General features: G+C 36.6%; 1 protein-coding gene across 1 annotated transcript in view; it reads left to right on the forward strand.

Moving 5' to 3' along the window:
• Positions 1-599: 599 nt before the first annotated feature.
• Positions 600-20061, forward strand: part of LOC116862935 (transmembrane protein 106B) — a 20017-nt gene continuing 555 nt past the window's right edge. The window contains exons 1-8 of the mRNA XM_032850382.1: positions 600-713; positions 4564-4785; positions 7750-7813; positions 12413-12572; positions 16672-16812; positions 17069-17118; positions 18081-18134; positions 19082-20061. The exon at positions 19082-20061 is cut by the window's right edge and continues 555 nt beyond it. Of these exons, the coding sequence (XP_032706273.1) occupies positions 4566-4785; positions 7750-7813; positions 12413-12572; positions 16672-16812; positions 17069-17118; positions 18081-18134; positions 19082-19220 (828 nt within the window). The 5' untranslated portion in view covers positions 600-713; positions 4564-4565 and the 3' untranslated portion in view covers positions 19221-20061. The remainder of the gene's footprint in view (positions 714-4563; positions 4786-7749; positions 7814-12412; positions 12573-16671; positions 16813-17068; positions 17119-18080; positions 18135-19081) is intronic.

The following is a 20061-nucleotide window of genomic DNA, read 5'->3' on the forward strand; positions in this document are numbered from 1 at the left end:
TACGGCCGTAACCACTGAGTTAAGGGGACAGGGGTGGAAGATGGTGACTCATGTGCAAAAACAGAAGGAAAACCAAAACAAAGCAAAACAAATTCCCCAAAACACGGCTCCTGCCGCGCTTAGTTTCCTTCTACCCGGCAAGAGGTTCTAAATTTTAAACGATTTGAATTTCCAGCTGCCAAACCCGCGTCTGCCAACCAGTTCATCCTACTCCCAGCATCGCGAGCATGAGCGACAACTCGCACAGCGTGGACTAGACGGCAAATATTTTTTCCCCCTTTGCAAAAGGAAAAGGCCTAATAGGGGAGGGGGAAAAAAGGTGGTACTATTGCTTTTAAATTTTCCAGGGCTAGACTTTTACCTTTAAGTTTTGAGAGACATAGGTAACAAAACCCCTGGAGAGTGCACAGTCACAGCCGCTGCGCTTCCGGGATTTAGCCGAGCGGAGGGAGGACGCATGCGTAGTGCACGCTCGTAGGTCACTCACCTCCTACGAAAGCGCTCTGCGCAGGTGCGGACGCAGGTTGCAGCAGCGCTTGGCCTCAGCTGATGCTGTCGTCCTGCCGCCCCTCCCCCGCCCCGAATCCGCCGTGTCCCGGCGCTTGTAGGCCTGTCGCTCCAGCCCCCGCGATCCGGACGGCAGACCCCGTGACCCTGTCCTCGGGCCTGTGTGCGCCGGAGCAGCTCGGGACTGCGCAGCGACCCGAGTGTTGGTGAGCGACCCCGGACGCGCAACCCCTCGGTCCATATTTTGGAGTGGATCTGAGCGGCGGCGCCTTGGAAAGAGCCGAGAGGGACGGGGAGTTATAGGCGGAGAGGCCGCAGGGGAGCTGGGCCAGTTCGGGCACCGAGGAGGCGCTCAGGGTTGGCTGATGGCGTTGTTGGTTGTTGTGTCACCTCCTACCGGGGTCCAGCCTCTTGCCGAGGGAACTTTAGGCTTTGGCCCAAGCCCAGAGCATAAGGTTGATCCAGGCCCCCACACCTTGTACAACCAGGTGGCCCCTGGTTGTGCTTTTCTTGAGTTTGCTTGCACGGTTCCCTTGTCTTATGTTTAACCTTTACAGGGTAGGCTGTGTGCCGAGTCTTGTTTATGTAGCTTAGGAATGGTGCTGGCTTTCTTCGTTATCACAGGAGATAGTGACCCATTTAAATTGGATGGAGTGCTGTACTTTTTTTTCTTTTTAATCTCTCCTTGCTGTCTTAGATCCATGTTGGGTTTTCAGTAGGAAATTGTGATAAAAACATTGAATACAGGGAAGAGAAGGGGGTTTAGCACCTAATGATAAACAAACCAGCGAGTGTCCAGGAATAGAAGTGGCTAAATATTTCTACACTGTGAGGAAAATCCAGTAGGGAGGGTAGGGGGTATCTGACGAAGTCTGGTGCTAGTCAGTTAGCCTTGCCGAAACACCTGTTAAAGGCCGACTCAACTGTTAGATACACATAGAAGACAGGCCCAGACTGAGAGCCACTTGATCTTGCCTTGTGTCTCCCTCATCCCCCCACCAAAGCATTCTAGTGGGATGCATTTTACCCTCGTGTGTTAACTGAGATCCCAGAAAGGATGCTTCTGTGGCCACACTGCTGAGGCCCTCAATCCCTGTCCAACTGATATTTCACATAGGTCACTGTGTGGGGAGAGTGATGTTAATTCGCCCCTGAACCACCTGTGACTGGCATGTGTTGGTTTGGCTTGGACTTAATGTCATTAGACAAACCAAGAGAAGATAATGCATTTGTGAAAGTTACAAGCTCATTTGTTTTTAAACCTAACACGTACAATGTATATGGAGATTTTTAATAATAAAATTGTGAAAATAAGCATCTTCATCATTCTACACTTTTATATTTGTCTGCTAGTTGTATAATTTTTTTTATCCTCCTGTTTACACTATGTTTGAATGATCCCCAACACTTGGATGGCATGCCAGTCTTAAAAAGTGAACTTTTCTTTGTACTCCAGTATGACTTGAATTATTGTCAGTTTTCCTTACTCAAATCACTGAGAATTTCTATAAATTTTTAGAAGATTATTTATTTATTTGACACAGAGAGAGAGAGATCACAAGTAGTGGGGAGGGGAGCAGCCGCTCCCCCCGGCCCCCCAGCAGAGAGCCTGATGCTGGGCTTGATCCCAGGAAGGTGGGATCATGACCTGAGCCATCCAGGCGCCCCATTGAGGTTTTTTGTTGTTGTTGTTTAAAGATTTTATTTTATTTATTTATTTATTTATTTAAAGATTTTATTTTTATTTATTTATTTATTTGACAGACAGAGATCACAAGTAGGCAGAGAGGCAGGCAGAGGGAAGCAGGCTCCCCGCTGAGCAGAGAGCCCCAGGTGGGGCTCAATCCCAGGACCCTGAGATCATAACCCGAGCGGAAGCAGAGGCTTTAACCCACTGAGCCACCCAGGCGATTTTATTTATTTGTCAGAGAGTGAGCGAGTGCATAGTAGGGGGAGCAATAGGTTCCTCACAGAGCAAGGAGCCCCATGTGGAACTCGGAACTCACTGGATCCTAGGGTCCTGGGATCATGACCTGAGCAGAAGGTAGAAGCTTAACCACCTGAGCCACCCAGGCGTCCCTGAGTTAGAATTTTTAAAAGAAATGCTCATCTCTTCGTATGAATGTCTATATAATAATAAATTTTTAGGAACTGATAAAAGATATATGGTCAAATTTAGGAAGAGAAGAAATGTTTTGAAATGTTTAAATGTTTTATTCATTTTCCCTCACAATATCAGCAGGTTGGATTATATGACTTTTAAGTTCTTTTTCATCCTTAAAATTGTATGACTCGGGGCTGCTGGGTGGCTCAGTGGGTTAAAGCGTCTGCCTTCGTCTCAGGTCATGATCCCAGGGTCGTGGGATCGAGCCCAGCATCAGGTTCTCTGCTCAGCAGGGAGCCTGCTTCTTCCTCTCTCTGCCTGCCTCTCTGCCTACTTGTGATCTCTGTCTGTCAAATAAATAAATAAAATCTTTTTAAAAAATCTAAAATTGTATGACTCAACTGCAGTGCTATTGCATTACCTCCCTGCAGAGGTTATTTTGCTATAGGTATGGTATTTATAGGTACTACTACTACCTATTCTTACTTGGTTTTAAATTTATATTAAATATAAATTTAAATTTTACCCATGTTATTTTTGATAGCATCATACTAAAATTTTGGAAATTAATGTACTAAGTTTTACTGCTTTGTATTGGTGAATTATTAAATATCTTTGAATATTAATTTCATAATTTTAGGTGTGCCAACTGTTGAAAGAAAAAAATGCAGGATTTGGTTTTTGAGTTGTTTATGTTTTAAATGTTAAGGCTAGAAATGTGAGAATGAGAAGAATTGTGGATTTTATTTATCACAAAGGGGCATGAATTTTAACAGACTGAAACTTACTACTTTGAACTTGTAACCAGGGCTTAGGCCCAAGGAAACCTGGCTCCAGGAGTCCCAAACAGACCAGGTTCAGCCACTCACCACTGACAAAAATCCAAAAGCAGAGATAGGGGTGGTGGTGAAACAAGAAAGGAATTTATTTCAGTGAAGCCAACATGGGGAAGATAGGGGACTGAGGTCTCAAAATACTGTCTCCAAAGTGCGGAAAATACTTTTGAGTTTATATAAGGAAAATGTGGGACGAAACTGGATGGGTACACACAGGTGGGTGGTAAAGGTCAGATCCACCATTGTAATTGGCATCAGTCCTGCTGGCCCCTTATTGCTTGAGGTGCTTGTTTGCTTCCCTTTGTGGAATGCTTTGCCCTCAGTATCTTTGGCCTGCGTTTTAGAGATAAGCTGGAAAGAAGAATTTAATCAATTAGAAAGTACAGACTGAGGTTTAATGGGAGGTAATTGAAGTCTTCGAACTTGCCTGGTGATACATATAATAAGTAATGATAATTTGCCTAAACCAACTTTAGCTTTAGCACTAATTGGTTTAAAGATAGAATATGTTTTTGTTTTATGTTTTTGTCTTATTCTAAGAAAAGCGAAGCCCACTTTATTTTCGGAGAACTCTAAAAAAGTATAGACTTGTAAAATTTTAATGTTTGAAAGCCCATTCTCATCACAAGTCTGATACATCATTTTATAATATTTTGTTAGAAAAACACTTTGGAGAGGGGCGCCTGGGTACTTCAGTGGGTTAAGCCTCTGCCTTCAGCTCAGGTTATGATCTCAGGGTCCTGGGATCCAGCCCCTTATTGGGCTCTCTACTCAAGCAGGGGGCCTGCTTCCCCTACCCCTCTCTGCTTGCCTCTCTGCCTACTTGTGAACTCTCTTTCCCTGTCAAATAAATAAATAAAATCTTTAAAAAAAAAAAAAAAGAAAAGAAACACTTTGGACTTTTGGATCCCTTGTTTCAGATATTACTTTGATTAAATATAATTCTAATCAGAAAGTAATTTGAATATTCCTGTGAAGTTTGCTCTATATTAATTAGGTTGTTATAAAATCTCATATTTTAAAATCTCATAAAATTAGGTTGTTATAAAAATCTCATAATGTTCTTGAGTATACTTTTTTCCTGAAATTTACTGTAAGATTCTTCTTTTTCTTTAGACATGGGAAAGTCTTTTTCACATTTGCCTTTGCATTCAAATAAAGAAGATGCTTATGATGGAGTCACATCAACTGAAAACATGAGGAATGGACTGCTTAATAATGAAGTCCATAATGAAGATGGAAGAGGTGGAGATGTCTCTCAGTTTCCATATGTGGAATTTACAGGAAGAGATAGTGTCACTTGTCCCACTTGTCAAGGAACAGGAAGAATTCCTAGGGGTATGTGTTACTGTGTTGTTTTTCCTTTAAGAGTAATTCCAGACATTCACACAAATAATATAAAACCCATAGATCTAAGCATAACCCTCTGTGTTTCAGAAGTCTTTTAGAATTAAAGTTAAAACTGTATATTAGTTATCTTCAGTAAGAGATACAAAGAAGTAAATATAAACATTTAAAAAAAAAGATCAGAAACATCTTAAGGTTCCTAAAGCAGTAATGAAAACTACCAGTCTACCTCTAGTACTTTTTTCTTTCCCACCTGCAATAGCAGATAGGCAATATCGCTTGACTGAAATTTTTTAGACCTATTGGGAATCAGTAGAGGTGGTAATCACATGTTGGGTTTGGGGAACAATTTCAGTAATATGGTGACCTAATATTTTTAATTCATTATCTAAAGAATAGTAAGAAGCTAGTCATGCCCTAGTTAGTTAGTTAGTTATTCTTTGGAGGAACTACATGAAGAGGGATGGTAAATGAAGATGGGCCATGTAGGGGGGAAAATCAGTTTGTGGCATATCATAGGGAAATTTAGAAGGGAATAATCTTCACGTGCAGTTTGTAGGCTAGACAGATTTCAGTAGAAGTGGAAACAATAGAAATAATACAAATACTTTGTGTTATTGTGTTATTCATATTTACCGGTTGAAGCTGATAGGTATTCCTGCAGAAAGTGGAAGAACAAAGTGACAGGGGAAGACAGATCAGTTTATACCAGTTTCTTTTAAAAAATGCCTTGGGTTAGGGAAGTTTATCTATGAGTTGGCCTTTGAATGTGATGGTATTATCTTTTCAGAGAATGAAAGGATTTTTTTTAGGCAAAAGGATTAGTGCCTCTGGCTTAGAGGAGGGAAAAAAGGACTATTTTAGCAATCTGGATATATTTTTAAGGTATAGCCTATAGGCTTTTTTTGGCAGCCTGGAAATGGATTGTGGTTCGTAGGAAATCAGGATGACCTTGGAAGTATTTTTGTCTGAACAGCTGGAAGAATGGAATAGCTGTTTATTAGGATGGAGAACAGGTTTGTGTGTATCTGTCTGGTGAGAGATCAGGAACTCTGTTTTAGACATAAAAGTTTTGGGATGCATATTTGGCATCTAGGTGGATATGTTTAATAAGTAGTTACAGTAAGTGTCTGGAATTCAGGTGTAAGCCCTCAGCTGGAGTCATCCGAATACAGGTGGTTACTTGAAGCTGAGTTGGATGAGAGCACCAAGCTTATCAGTGTGAATAGGAAAAAAAAAAAAAAAAGACCCTAGTGCCAAACCTGGGGGCACTGGGACATTTCCAAGTCAGTGATTTGAGAAAGACTTAGCAAAGACAATGAAAAACAGCTATAGTAGAAGGAGGAAATTTTAGTCTCTGGTGTCCTGGAAATGAATGTAGAAAGTGCACCAAGTAGGAGAGAGTAAGGACCTGTTGGATGCTACCAACAGATCAGGTAATGTAAGGACTGAGAACTGACCATTGGATTTGGTGATGTACATGGAGACCACTGGAGACTTTTAAAAGAACAGCTTGGTGGGTTGCATAAACATGTATAGCATGTACAGAGTGGGATCAAGAGAGTATAGGAGGAGTGAAGTTATATAGTGAGAAAATAGGTATTTTAAGGAGTTTTACTGTATATATAAGGAAGAAGAAAGATGGTAGCTGGAGGGCACTGTGAGGTCAGGAAAGGGATTTTTTTTTTTTTTTAAGGTAGAGTGAATAATATGATGAGAATAATCCATAGAGAAAAAAAAACAATGTAGGAGATGGGGGAATTATTAGATGTAGTGCACAAGTGCAGGGGGCTGCTCTCACAGGGAAGCATCTGCAGTTTAGGCTTTGTAGTAGGGAAGTAGAGTATATGGACACAGAAACAGGTAGGTGAGTGGATGTGGTAGTGGGAGCTTGTGGAAGTTCTTTCCTGTTTGCCCCATCATGAGCTAAGAGCGAGGATAGGGAAGAAGGTATTGGAGATTTGAAGCGAGAGTTGGAAGTTATAAAGTTGTGGTTTTGGAGAGTCAGATGGAGAGTGTGAACTAGGAAAATTGTCTGATGGTTGACATCATTAAAGGCCACTTGAGATTAGTGATCGAAACGAGGCCAGTGAGCAGAGTTGCATGTTTTTATGTATCCACATTTAGCTGTATCAGCATGGTAACTGAAAGGTTGCTTTTAATAATAATATAGTTTAGTCAAATGAATACCACCAAACAAGACAGGATACATGTACATACAGAGAGACATACATACATAACAAATATTTACTTGTGGGTGTGGGGAGGTAGTGTAAATGAGTGGAGAGTTGTAGAAGGGGCAGAGAGGAATAATGGAAACATTATAGGAAGCTTTAAAAGAGAATTTGACTGTAGTGCTTTAAGAGTTAATACAAAAAGTCAAGTTCTGATAAGATTGCAGAATTGGTTTATTAAAGATCTATGTATCCATTAAAGTATATGGATATAGCCTAACCCAAGAAATGAAAGATGTGTGACCTGAGTTGTGGAAGCCTCATTTTGTATGGGCTTTTGAAGCGTGAGATGTGTTATGTATTGATTTTGGTTTTCAAGGAGTATAGTGCAAAGGATTTCAGGACACAGAGGTAGCAGATATTTCTTTTGCTCTTACCCAGATAACCAAATCAGAATCTAAGCAGGAAATAGTAGTGGAAGAAGTTTTGGTAAATTCAGATCTTCTGAAAGCTGAGCCTCTTGCGATCTTTTTCAGTAAAGTCATTACTCTTTCTCATTCTTTGTATTATTTGTATTCATAACTAGATATCAGGCTATGAAAAATACATTATTTGTTTTGGAATTTAGTGTCTATTAGATAATTTTAGAAGATTTTGAGCAGTTTACCAGAGAGATGAGAGCTAGATGGTATTCTGGTCCTTCTAAACCAGACTTTGATAGAAAGCCACTATATTTTAATTAATCATATTAGTAAATTTCTAAACCTATTTTTACTTTTAGGGCAAGAAAATCAGCTGGTGGCATTGATTCCATATAGCGATCAGAGATTAAGGCCAAGAAGGACGTAAGTGATGATAAGAAAATAGCAAATTTTGGGGGTATTTTTCTCCTTTTCAAATTACATATAATCACTCTAGTTAACTATTAAAATGAAAAACGTTATCAGGTTCTTAAATTACGCCATCGATGCTTCACGTCATTTAAAAGAAGGATTTCTGATTGGGATAAGGCCTTCAAAGTGGCATAGTGTCTGAATCTTCTTAAATCTATTTACTAAAACAGACAAACCTAGAAAAGCAGTAGGAAACAAACATTTGCATTAAAAATGGGTGTTAAGGTTCTCCTACTCACCCCAGATTAAAAATGGAGCAAGGATCAAAACATGTTAGCAGCTGTGTGGAATTTGTGAAGGGAAACAAAAAGAACTGCTGAAGGTCCTCAGAGTTCTGAGACAAAGCAAATGTTCTGATACACAAGTCCCAAAAGCAAAAGATCCCACTCAGAACACTTCCAGCAAATACTTCTGGATAACCTGCAAAATGGGAGGACTCTTAGTGTGCTGCACCTTGGAGAAAGTGCAGAAAAGGTCACAGAGATCCACTAAGGGCCCTTATGATCAGAAGGAACTAGACCACCTTGATCCTCAAAGACCTTAAGAAAATTCACCAAAAGCTATTGTAACAGGACAGACATATCCTAAGGAAAAGCCTGTGAGGGACTGAATCCATTTTGTACAGGGAAAGAATAGGGAAAACGGAAGAAAAGTTCGGAAAACTGGAGAGAGAATCTCAGAACTATAGAAGTGTATATACATATAGGCCATCTTACAAAAATAAAAAGAAAGAAAACAGTTAATTTTGTATTTTAATAGAAGATGGAGTTTTGAGCAGTGAAGCTAGGAAGGCCACCCTGGCTCATCCTCATCGCCTAAAATGGAAGCTTCTATTAAAAGTACAAAAACATTTCATTTAAAGATGAGCAACAAAAAAGTATTGCAGTGAAGCATCATACAAAGATAGTGTTAAACTGAAAATGCTAATAGATCATAGAAGCATATCAGAAAAACATGAAAATAACAATATTATAAATGTTCTTAAAGAAATTGAAACTGTAGAAGCTATGAAAGAACTGCAGGAGTCATAAATTGAAAAGCTCAGAAATGAGATGACTAAACAACATGACGACGTGAAAAGAGACATGAGGACTTGAACCTCTGAAAGAATTAGGAAAAATTAATTTCAGAAATAGAGACAAGACCAGAAGAACAGTTGCAAATAGATACCATGAAAAGTATAGCAAAGGGAAGAGAAGTTACAAAGGAGGAAGTGAAAACACACACACAAATTAATGAAAAGTAAGGTAACCATAAGCAAAGATTGAACACTCATATAATTGAAGCCCCTAAAGAAAAATCAAAGGAATCAAACTGAACAAATACTAAACATTCAGTTCAAGAACACTTCCTGGGGATGCCTGGGTTGCTCAGTTAATTCAGCATCTACCTTCGGCTCGGGTCATGATCCCAGGGTGCTGGGGTGGAGTCCCACATCGGGCTCCTTGCTCAGCAGGGAGCCTGCTTCTCCTTCTGCCTGCCAGTCCCCAGGCTTATGCTCTTTTTCTCTTAACAAATTAAAAAAAAAAAAAAAAAATTTTAAAAAAAAAAAAGCACTTCCTCAACTGAAACAAGACACAGACCTACATATTGAAAAGAGATGCCATGATCTTCAAAACATTCTATCCATCCTAGTGAAATTTACTGGACTTCGAATGTAAAAAGCAAAAAAAAAAAACCCAGAAAAACCCTTTGAAAGACCCCAGGCAGAAGGATCAATTAATTTATAAGGGACAGAAAATCAGATTGGCCTGCTTCTTACCCACAGTGCTCCAAATAAGTAACCAGTAGAGCAGCATATTTAAATATTTATAGAAAAAAAATGCACAAGATTTTAAAAAGGTTGATCTGACCCTTTATTATAAAACATATAGTAGATGGTTATGAATGTTCAAGAAATTAGGCTTAAGTCCTCTATAATTTCAGGATGGAAAAACTCTACATAGGATTCAGAATCCAGTGAGGACAGAAAAGATTAATTTGACAAAGCCTAGATTAACTTACAAGATGAAAACAAAACCTTAAATGAAGCCAGAATACAAATGGCAAACTGGTAAGTGATGTCTGCACATTACCACAGATACCATGAACGAGTAGTACAGAAAAGAGAAATACAGAGTTCCTTTAAACATGTGAGAAGATGTTCAGTCTTGCTCATAAGAGAAAAACAGATTAAAACAATAGTGAAATACCGTTTCTTATCTGTCAGATGAGGCAGAACTCCAAATTTTGACAGTGAATTGGCTGGCAGTACTGTGTGAAACGAACACACTTTTATCTTGTTAGTGAAGGGGAATTTGTTGTTATCTAGGAAAATTACATATGCATTTACCTTTTGGCTCAGGAATTCTACTTTGAAAATTTTTTTCTAAGCATAATTGTCAAATATAGTAAGTGGCTTTTACATAAGTTACTCACTGTGCCAGTTTCTATAATTGCAGAGCACTAGAAATAATGTAAATGGCCAGTGATAAGGTTCTGGTAGAATAAGTTATGCTACATCTATATATGATAAAATGGAATGAGGAAGAACTCTGTATTTTACTAGAGTTGATATCCAGAGTATGTTTTTATCTGAAAACACACGTGAATACAGAGAAGGAGGGAGAAACAGTGGATTGATAAACCAAAGACTAATAAAATGATTACTGTCAGAGTTTGGGAGGGAACTTGAAGAGGGAATAGGTAAGCAAGTGAGATGATCGTGTGTATGTATATTTATTTATATTTGGGGTTTAGAAGTACATTTTTAAAAAATCGAACTTAAAAGATGAAATCCGAAGTAAAAAAAAAACAAAAAAACAATTCCTAAAATTTGAAACAAACTGAAACAAATGAGTCTAATGATTCTGACTATATCTAGTTGGTGGCATAACTACAGATGAAAGAATAACTTTAAGTGACTTGAAAATATTTCATTTTGACTGTCAGTGTCTAGTAAGATGTGTTCTAAATGACAAAGACAATGACAACAAAAGTTTGAACTGCACTCAAAAGCTGCATTGTTAGGAGTAATGTTAGTATAATTTTGAAACTTACACGTAAAGCAGGTAACTAAGTGTATACTAATGCCATTAGGGATAAGATTCTTAGCGTAAAAACTAAGGGGTAAAAGTACAAAATCAAATAAATTTGATTTCTCTCTTCCAAGCAAGATGGGATCATCACAGGGACTAGATAGATTCTTCCATCTAAAACAGCTAAAAAACTGGACAGATAAAATGAAACAGTATTTCTAGATAGTGGACATCAGGCAGTACACGGACAGTGGTAACAGAGAAAGGGAAAACAAATGAGGTAAGCCCTGGGATTATACCACTTTACTGTCTAGGAAAAGATACCAGAGCGCAGCACAATGGAAAGAACCCAGGCAGAGCTTAGCAGTCCCCCTAAACTGAGGAGATGCATGGTATTGGTGATCTAGGAGTCCAAGACTAGAGTAAGTAGGTCAGAGTAGGGTAGAGAGCTACACTGGGTAGGTGTAGGAGGGTAGAGAGCTATACTGGGTACTCCTTGAGTGTTTCACTGAGTACTGATCAGTGTATAATATGTGAGGAAAGTACCTGAGGCTGAAGGAAGAACCACACAAAACAGAACGGAGGGGACAGTCCTCAGAGCCCACATGAGGCCGGGGATAGTTTCCACCAGTCATTGTGGAAAATCTCATTATTCACAAGGAATTGTGTGGAGTACTCAAATTATTTCCACAGACCTAGAAAGAAACAAAGGTGCTGTGGGCTTTGAACTGAGAGTTACTTGTTGGAGAAACGAGGAAAATTTGTATTTTGAAACCCTAGTTTTGAGGGTAAACCTGAGGATAGAGGCAATTTTTGTCTCTGGAGTTTGGAAATAAAGAGGGAGAGATAGAAGAACTACATTTCAAGGGGAGTTAGAAGAGTAGAAAAGCATGGAAAGTTTATTTTTTCTTGTCTTATATCTGCATACTATTATCCCCTTTTCTGATTTTCAAGAAACAGTTTAGCGACATCATCAAAGCAGAGTTGATTAATGTAAACAATATTTTTAAATCTGAGTACGTAAATACTTTGGGATGAGACTCAAAGTCTTAGTGAGACTTCATGAGATTGATGAGGCATGTGGTTATGTCATTATGTTTTTAAGGGCTTCACAGGTTCTGATGAGCAGTCACTTCAGGGAATTATATAATGGCAAAACCCACATGTGAGAATTCTGCTTTAGTGAGTTTAGAAGGGAGTCTTGAAATCCATATTTTTATAAAGTTCCCCAGCTTTTCCCCCACTTCCACTGTGCAGCCTGGTTTAGGAAACACTGTAGTAAATGTCGTATGTGCAGTAACCCTGAAACCCCGGTCTCCAAAAAGGTGCATACATCTTTTAAGGAGAACATTTTAACACGTAATAGACCAGATCCAGCCCAACTAAATACTTTTATAATGTAAAAGGTTGGTGAAATTATACATCTTTTCCTGCTAGTATAAAAGGAAAAATTCAAGTTGAACATACCATCTCTGAATGTTTCATTATGTAACTTTTGATGCATATGTATTTCAATACTCATTTTTCTTTTCAGAAAGCTGTATGTGATGGCTTCTGTGTTTGTCTGTCTGCTCCTTTCTGGATTGGCTGTGTTTTTCCTTTTCCCTCGCTCTATTGACGTGAAATACATTGGCGTAAAATCAGCATACGTCAGTTATGATGTTCAAAAGCGTACAGTATATTTAAATATCACGGTAAGTACAAATTCACATTAAAAATATTTGACTGCATTCCTTTATGATATACACCTTTGTCCCTTTAGAGAATATTAAATGTGACACTGGTCAGTTTGCTTTCTGTATGTCTGCTTTTGATCCTCTTATCATTTCTGGTTCTGCTGAAAATGGCAAATAATAATTACTGGCAATTGTACATACAGAATTGTTTAGCATTTGGAGTTGCCTTTAAGATGGTAACACAAACAGTTGCTGGCCAAAAAAAAAACATTTACAATCTGTTTACTTTTCAACATTTGACTCCAACTAATTCCTAGCAAAATGTTAAAATAGTTGATTCTATAAATGTGATAAATGTACCGTTTTCTTTTCCTCGTATTTGGTGAAATACAGTTTTTGCCATTTTAACAGACTATTCCTTTATGGCGTTTAAAGTACACGAGACTGATTTCTCTTATAAATTAGTATGTGGGAAAATATCTGCAGTATCTTCCTGGACACTCGTTTTTAATACTCTACAGCCTTCTCACTCTTGAAAACAGGAAACAAACAAAACCTCAGAGAAGGTCTACCTGTTTATATGTTAATATTTGTTTGAAAAGAAGCATGGTTTGCAAACCACTGAATTATTAAAAAGGAACGTGTATTGGTTATGCCATTAGGAATTGTGTATGGGTTCAGGCCTCAGAGTGCATCTGTGTGGCAGTGGTTTGTTTGGAAGGGTGATACTGGACTTTAGTTGGTTTTCTTTGTGGAGGGGGTACCGTATGCGTGAGGTAGAGGTAGAGATACAGCTAGTTGTAGTTGGGGGGAGAGGTTTGGAGGGACAGGAGTGTAGAGAAATGGTATGTTAAAGTAGAATTACTCTAATTAAAGAAAGAACTCCCATGGGTCCATTTATTCTCATTGCTTAGCACCAAAAGTTGTTAATCAGATTAAGGGCTTTAAAAAAAAAAAAAGTATCTATGGAAAAAACATGTACATAAAATAACACAGTGCTAATTGTAAATCAATTTCATATGACTAGAGAATTACTGTTGAGTGTTTTCTCATTTTAACAGGCATATGGAATGAGGAATGTATTTTTCTTTGTGTACAGTTTTTTAAAAGTGGCCAGATTTTTTTGGCCAATCTCCAGAACTCGTTTTAGTATCAAATATTATAAATGTATAATAAAAGTCATGTGATGTTCCCTTTTATAAATCTGTGCATTAAGATGTAAATATCAGGGGCGCCTGGGTGGCTCAGTGGGTTAGGCCGCTGCCTTCGGCTCAGGTCATGATCTCGGGGTCCTGGGATCGAGTCCTGCTTCGGGCTCTCTGCTCGGCAGGGAGCCTGCTTCTCTCTCTCTCTCTCTCTGCCTGCCTCTCCATCTACTTGTGATCTCTCTCTGTCAAATAAATAAATAAAATCTTAAAAAAAAAAAAAGTAAATATCATACTTCAGTAATTATTCAGGAATTCCCACTTTTTTGAGATACACTTAACTGAGAAAGACTGAATTAAGAAATAGCAATATCATATTAGACAAACATTAAGTTTGACTGGAAAACTGTGAGATAAAAGGTTGAGTTTTTCATAGGTTCTCTGTCAGTATTTTGGAAAATGGAATTATATAATATTACTTTTGTTTCTTAAAATGAGAAATAAACATTCTTACTACTTTCCTACAGTAATATTTGTCTTTCTGCTTATGAATATGTTACCATTATACATTTGACACCCTTGATGTCTGTTTTTACGTCTGCTACCTAGACCTATTAATATATACATATATTTGCTAATAATGCATATATACATTTGTATACACATATATTTATAAATGTAGTCAGATATTTTCATATACATGTGGATATTTTGCCTTGAGAGCTCACTAAATTTTCCCATGTTAAGGGCCCTTATGTAGTCTTCTATATGGCTGTATTGCCATTTACTCAACCATTTCTTAATAGATGTTTAATTTTGCTATTACTAATACTCAGAAAACATCTTTATACTTAAACTTTGTTTCCATTTTAGGTTATTGCTATAGGATAGATTCCTAAATACAAATTTGCTAACTAAAGATCACAGATCATTTTAAGGTTTTTGATAATAAATCATCATTACTTAAAAGTTAATGATTATGGTCTCTTGATTTACAGATTAAGTGGATTCTCACTGCTCTCAGCAACAAAATGTCTGATAGTACCAAACTTTGTCTTTTTTTTTGGTCTGTCTTAATGTTTCTTTGTAATTCTAATGATCAATACATCTTTTTCTAATTCTTGTATTTTTGTTGTCAACCACTTTTGCATTATTGATCCCTTTAATAGCTATGGACACTTCAAGAAAGACATACCAACGTTATTTGCACATACAAAGGAGTGCATGATTTTTCTGCATCCCATTCTTCCGCTTCTGTCAGAAGGTCCATTGACTTCAAATTAACAATCCCTTTTCTACAGTGTCTAGAAGTTAAATTGACATGGGTATTAAGAGCTAAGTAGATGAAAACTTTTATATATTTAGATAAAGGTTATTTCTACTACATTATGGAATTTTAGTTCTCCATATAACTAGATTAATAAATAAATGTGATCATAAAAATCACTGATTGCTAGCATATTCTTTTTTTCATCCTTTTTTACTGAGACTGTTTTCTCTCTTTTTCACTTACCCCATAATTGCCATTCTCCATCTTTCTCCATGTTCATATTAATTTATAAGCCCACATTTAGCTTTTCTTAATATTTATTTTCATATGTACATATTTTATGCATCTTGGTTTTTTCACTTGTTAATACCTTGTAGAAATCTCTCCTAATTTTCTGGCTTAGAGTTAATCCATTCTTTTTAATGGGCTGCATAATATTCCATGTAATGCTTTAATACTATTCAGTCATTATTTTTATAGCTGGTCATTTGGTTTATTTTCAGTCTTTTTTGTTTGTTTGTTTTTGCCACTGTTGTCATTAACATCCCAGTGTTTTTATTTCTTTAGGATAAATGCTCAAGTACGATTGCTAGGTCACAGGATATACATTATTTTTATATTAATGGCTGTTGCTAGATTCCTTATCAGAATGGCTGCAAGGCTTCACATGTTTTCCAGGAATGTAAAAAGAGACCCTTTTGCTCATATCCCTGCCAGGAGTAGAATTTGTTGCTTGCTACAGGTTTTACTAGTTTAATGAATATAAAACAATATTCCTTTTGTACTAAAACAACTTTTCCCCAACTCTAAATGAATTGGAGAATTTCTAAGTGTTTTCTCATCATTTATATTTGTACTGTTTTGATTTATTTCTTCAATATGCTTTGCTCTTGTTTGCTTTATTATTTTTTTTCTTAAGGCTTTGTCTTTTCAGTTTGTAAGGACTCTTTTTGTGTAGGTGGTAACCATTACAATCTGCCTTACAAATATTTAAGATTTATCATTTAGTTCCTGTAGATTTTCTTTCATGATGACTGTTTCAGATGTTTTATTTTTTATCTGTTGTTTCTTAACATTTTTTTCTTCATTGGCAGAATTGCAAAAGTTCCCCCACTTACTAAGAATAGAAATGATGTAGCTCCATTTCTCTTCCAACAAACAGACTTGAATCTATCCTATTTCTTCTTCAAAGGGACCTGGTGGAAATTTCTACTTATATATAAGTTAAAATACCAATTCTTTTTAAACAAAATTTACTTAAAGTACTATTTAATGTTTTAAATGGTCATCTTTGTATTTAATAGAATAAGAAGTAGCTTACTGGTAATGTCTGTAAAGATACCTGTATACTAACATTTAGCAAAAATTTAGATGAAATTTTAAAATTATTGTTATAGAATTTTTGCTAAGTCCACAAATATATTTTCTAACATACATTTTGTATATTCCTATAATGTACATTTTCTGGGCTGTTTTTTTAGATTGTATATTTATTATCAGCATAATATAGCACTCATCATAAAACCAAATAATCAGTTCATTTAATGTCCTATGTTATTTTTGGCAATACTTTTCTTCCTCCTAATAACTGAAGCATGGCCAAAGCTGAAGTTTTACTTATTTTTTTGAAGTCACTTTTTAAAATTAATTTTGAATACATACTTGGTATGCTTATATATTTTCTGTCTTGTTTCTTTTGCAGAACACACTAAATATAACAAACAATAACTATTATTCTGTTGAAGTTGAAAACATCACTGCACAAGTTCAGTTTTCCAAAACAGTTATCGGAAAGGCACGCTTAAACAACATAACCAATATTGGCCCACTGGATATGAAACAAGTAAGCTTCCATCATGAAATACTTCACAGGAGTTCAATGAGTCTTGACTTTGTCTCTCATGTTAACTTGAGGGAGGGGAGGATTTCCTCAAAAACTTGACCTTGACATGTGTCCCTTCCATGTATAAGAGAAAGTCTTAGAAGCAACTTTGCAAAGGGAGATATTTCTAAACTCTTTGAAATTGTGACAGGTATCTGAAATATTTGATGCTTTGCCCCTCTTTCCAATTGGCTTACTTTCATTTTTTGCATTTCAGATTGATTATACAGTACCTACTGTCATAGCAGAGGAAATGAGTTACATGTAGTAAGTTTTGATTTTTAATAATTTTCTCTCATTAGATTATAAAGTGAGGAATAAAGTATATGGATATCTTCTGAATTACCTGCCAAAGTAGCAGTCAAGAAACCACATTTGGAATACTCCCAGCCTCTCACTGATCTTCTCTTTCTGTTCTCCTGTGCCAGCATACATCATATTTATTATGTGCATTATGTACCTATATACCTAGTTTTGTTTTCTACTTATTTTTCAGAATTAAGACAAATACACCATGTCACCTTCTAATTATTCTGAGAACTGTATTCTCATACATTTTAGTATGTATTGACTTTTTACTATTGGAAAACTAAAAGTGCTAGTACTTTATAATACTCTGTTGGTTTGAAGTTGTGAAGCTTTTCATTTGGGTCTAATTATTGACTCTCGTTAAATAAAAAAAATGGATAAATTTTTACCATCTTTTGATAATCAGGCTAACAGAATTCTGAATAACAGACTGTTCACTACAATTTCAAAAGGTGAATAAAAAGTAACAATAATTTGTAGCCTGTGTTAAACGACTCTACAACTGCTGTAGTAGGAAAGCATGTCTGTTTCTAGAATGAAAAGTCATGAAAATATTTATCATTATTTGACGCATAGAAAATGTTCAATCAATAAATGCTTATATCTTCTTTTTTTTAGATTTATTTATTTTAGAGAGCACATGCACAAGCAGGGGTGGACATGGAGGGGTAGAGGGAGGGAGACAAGAGACTCCCCGCTGAGCAGGTATCCTGACTCTGGGCTTGATCCCAGGACCCTGAGATAATGACCTTAGCTGAAATCAAGTCAGATGCTTACCATGTGAGCCACTTAGGTGCCCCACTTAAATCTTCTTTATAGTATCTCTGTTAGCTCTAATATGGGAGGAATCATAATTAAATGATTTTAAATTTGTAATATTATAGCCTGCATTTATTCACATTGTTTTTTCTTTTTAACAGTGATTTCTGTACATTGATATCCATCAAAGTGCATAACATAGTACTCATGATGCAGTAAGTATCAGTTTTTCTTGAGATTTTCTTTATTAAACTTTAGATTTATAACATTGGCTTATAGCATATACAGCAGCTTTACAAATATCAGTTCATTTGGGTTTTAAACCCTGCAAAAGTGTGATGAGATGAGTAAATATTATTTCACTTGACAAATGAGAAAGTGGGGAGCTCAGAGGTGAAGGATGACATGGCCACTAAGTAGTGAATCTGGACCTTGCAAGAATGCTGGAAAGTGGAAGTGGGTGGATTAGAGAGGAGAACAGAGAGCAGCATCCAATTTTCTGCTGCCTGTGGTAAAAAAATCCTTAAAAGTAATGAGAAGTACTATTACTGGTTTGAAAGTTTGGTTTGTTACTCAAAGTCATTAAAACATTGTAGGTTATAGGCTTGGTATTTGGGCCATTAAGTGACATCTGAATAGATTTTTCCTGTGATGAGAGAACTATGATTTTTTTTTAAGATTTTATTTTTTAATTTATTTTAGATTGAGAGAGTGAGTGAGCAGGAGGGAGAGAGAATCTGAAGCAGACTCTGTGCTGAGCACAGAGCTGGGTGGAGGGCTTGATCCCACAACCATGGGATCATAACCTGAGTCAAGACCAAGAGTCAGACGCTCAACCGACTGAGCTATGCAGCTGCCTGTATATAATTATTTTTAAAAGTGAAATGAACTTACATATTTTTGTCTAATGATAAGTGTCCTGGAAACATTATATTTGTTTTGTATAATTATTTGAGTAGGGCTTGCTAAAACAGCATTTATGTTATCTGTTGGGTAAGTAGTCCCCAAGAGGCTCATGTCCACAATATTAAGTTACCATTAATCAGTCTCTCTCAGGAGAAAATTTTGGTTGTATAAAAATATTCTCACTTTGGAAGACTTTTTTAATATAACTGTTGAATGTTTCTCCCCATTTGAGTTTTATTGTTGTTTTCTTTTTTAGAGTTACTGTGACAACAACATACTTTGGACACTCTGAACAGATATCGCAAGAGAGGTACCAGTATGTTGATTGTGGAAGGAACACAACTTACCAGTTGGGGCAGTCTGAGTATCTAAATGTACTTCAGCCACAACAGTAAAAACTGAAAGAGCTGCCACTGGAGAAGAAGAAATCCCTATTAATATTTTCCTGAACTCTGAAGGATGAGGTACTTACTTCCTAATAGGAGATCTTAAATTGAACAAACCTAAAGTTTACATTTCCATTGTAGGGGTACAGTTGAAAGTATGCGGACTTGTACATTACTGCAGCACTCTACTCTGTGTTCATGATACCTGTACCAGGATCTTTTACTTGAATCTAAATTTGCTGGTTGATTTCTTCTCCTCCTCTCCCCAAAGGATGACATTGAGACTTCCCATGTGGGACAGTAAATAATTATTTACAATTCACAACTTCAGTCACCACTGGAAACATAATTTTGATGATGAACAGAATTTGAGAAACTTTATTTCTGAATGTTTTTATAGAATATTACTGAGAGCCTGTTATTCATGAAAAACTTTAAAAAAATAACCTTTTTTTGGTTTGTTTTATAAATTTCCATTGCTACATAGTAGTATTTCAAGATATTTTAGCTTTTAGCTAGAACATTTGTAGTTATTCATTTGTTGAAATTCTACTCATTTGCACGTTTCTGTCAGTCTTACTTCAAGCTAGTGCTTGCATAACACTAGAAACCAACATAATCTTCACAAAATTCTGTACCTAAAATTTTTTAAAGCCCCATTTCACATATCTTTCCATATAAGTAAGTTTTGTGAAATTTTTGTGTAGTCCTCAAACATAGTTAATGTATAATACTGTAAATAAACTGTGCATGGCTTTTATACAGCTTTAATAAATGTCAAAGTACAGATTCAAAGTGGAGTAAGTTGCTCATAAAAATAAAGAAAACAGGAGAATGAAATTCAGAAACT

The sequence above is a fragment of the Lontra canadensis genome, unplaced genomic scaffold, assembly GCF_010015895.1.
Source record: "Lontra canadensis isolate GAN:19392208 unplaced genomic scaffold, GSC_riverotter_1.0 scaffold398, whole genome shotgun sequence".
Classification (NCBI taxonomy): domain Eukaryota; kingdom Metazoa; phylum Chordata; class Mammalia; order Carnivora; family Mustelidae; genus Lontra; species Lontra canadensis.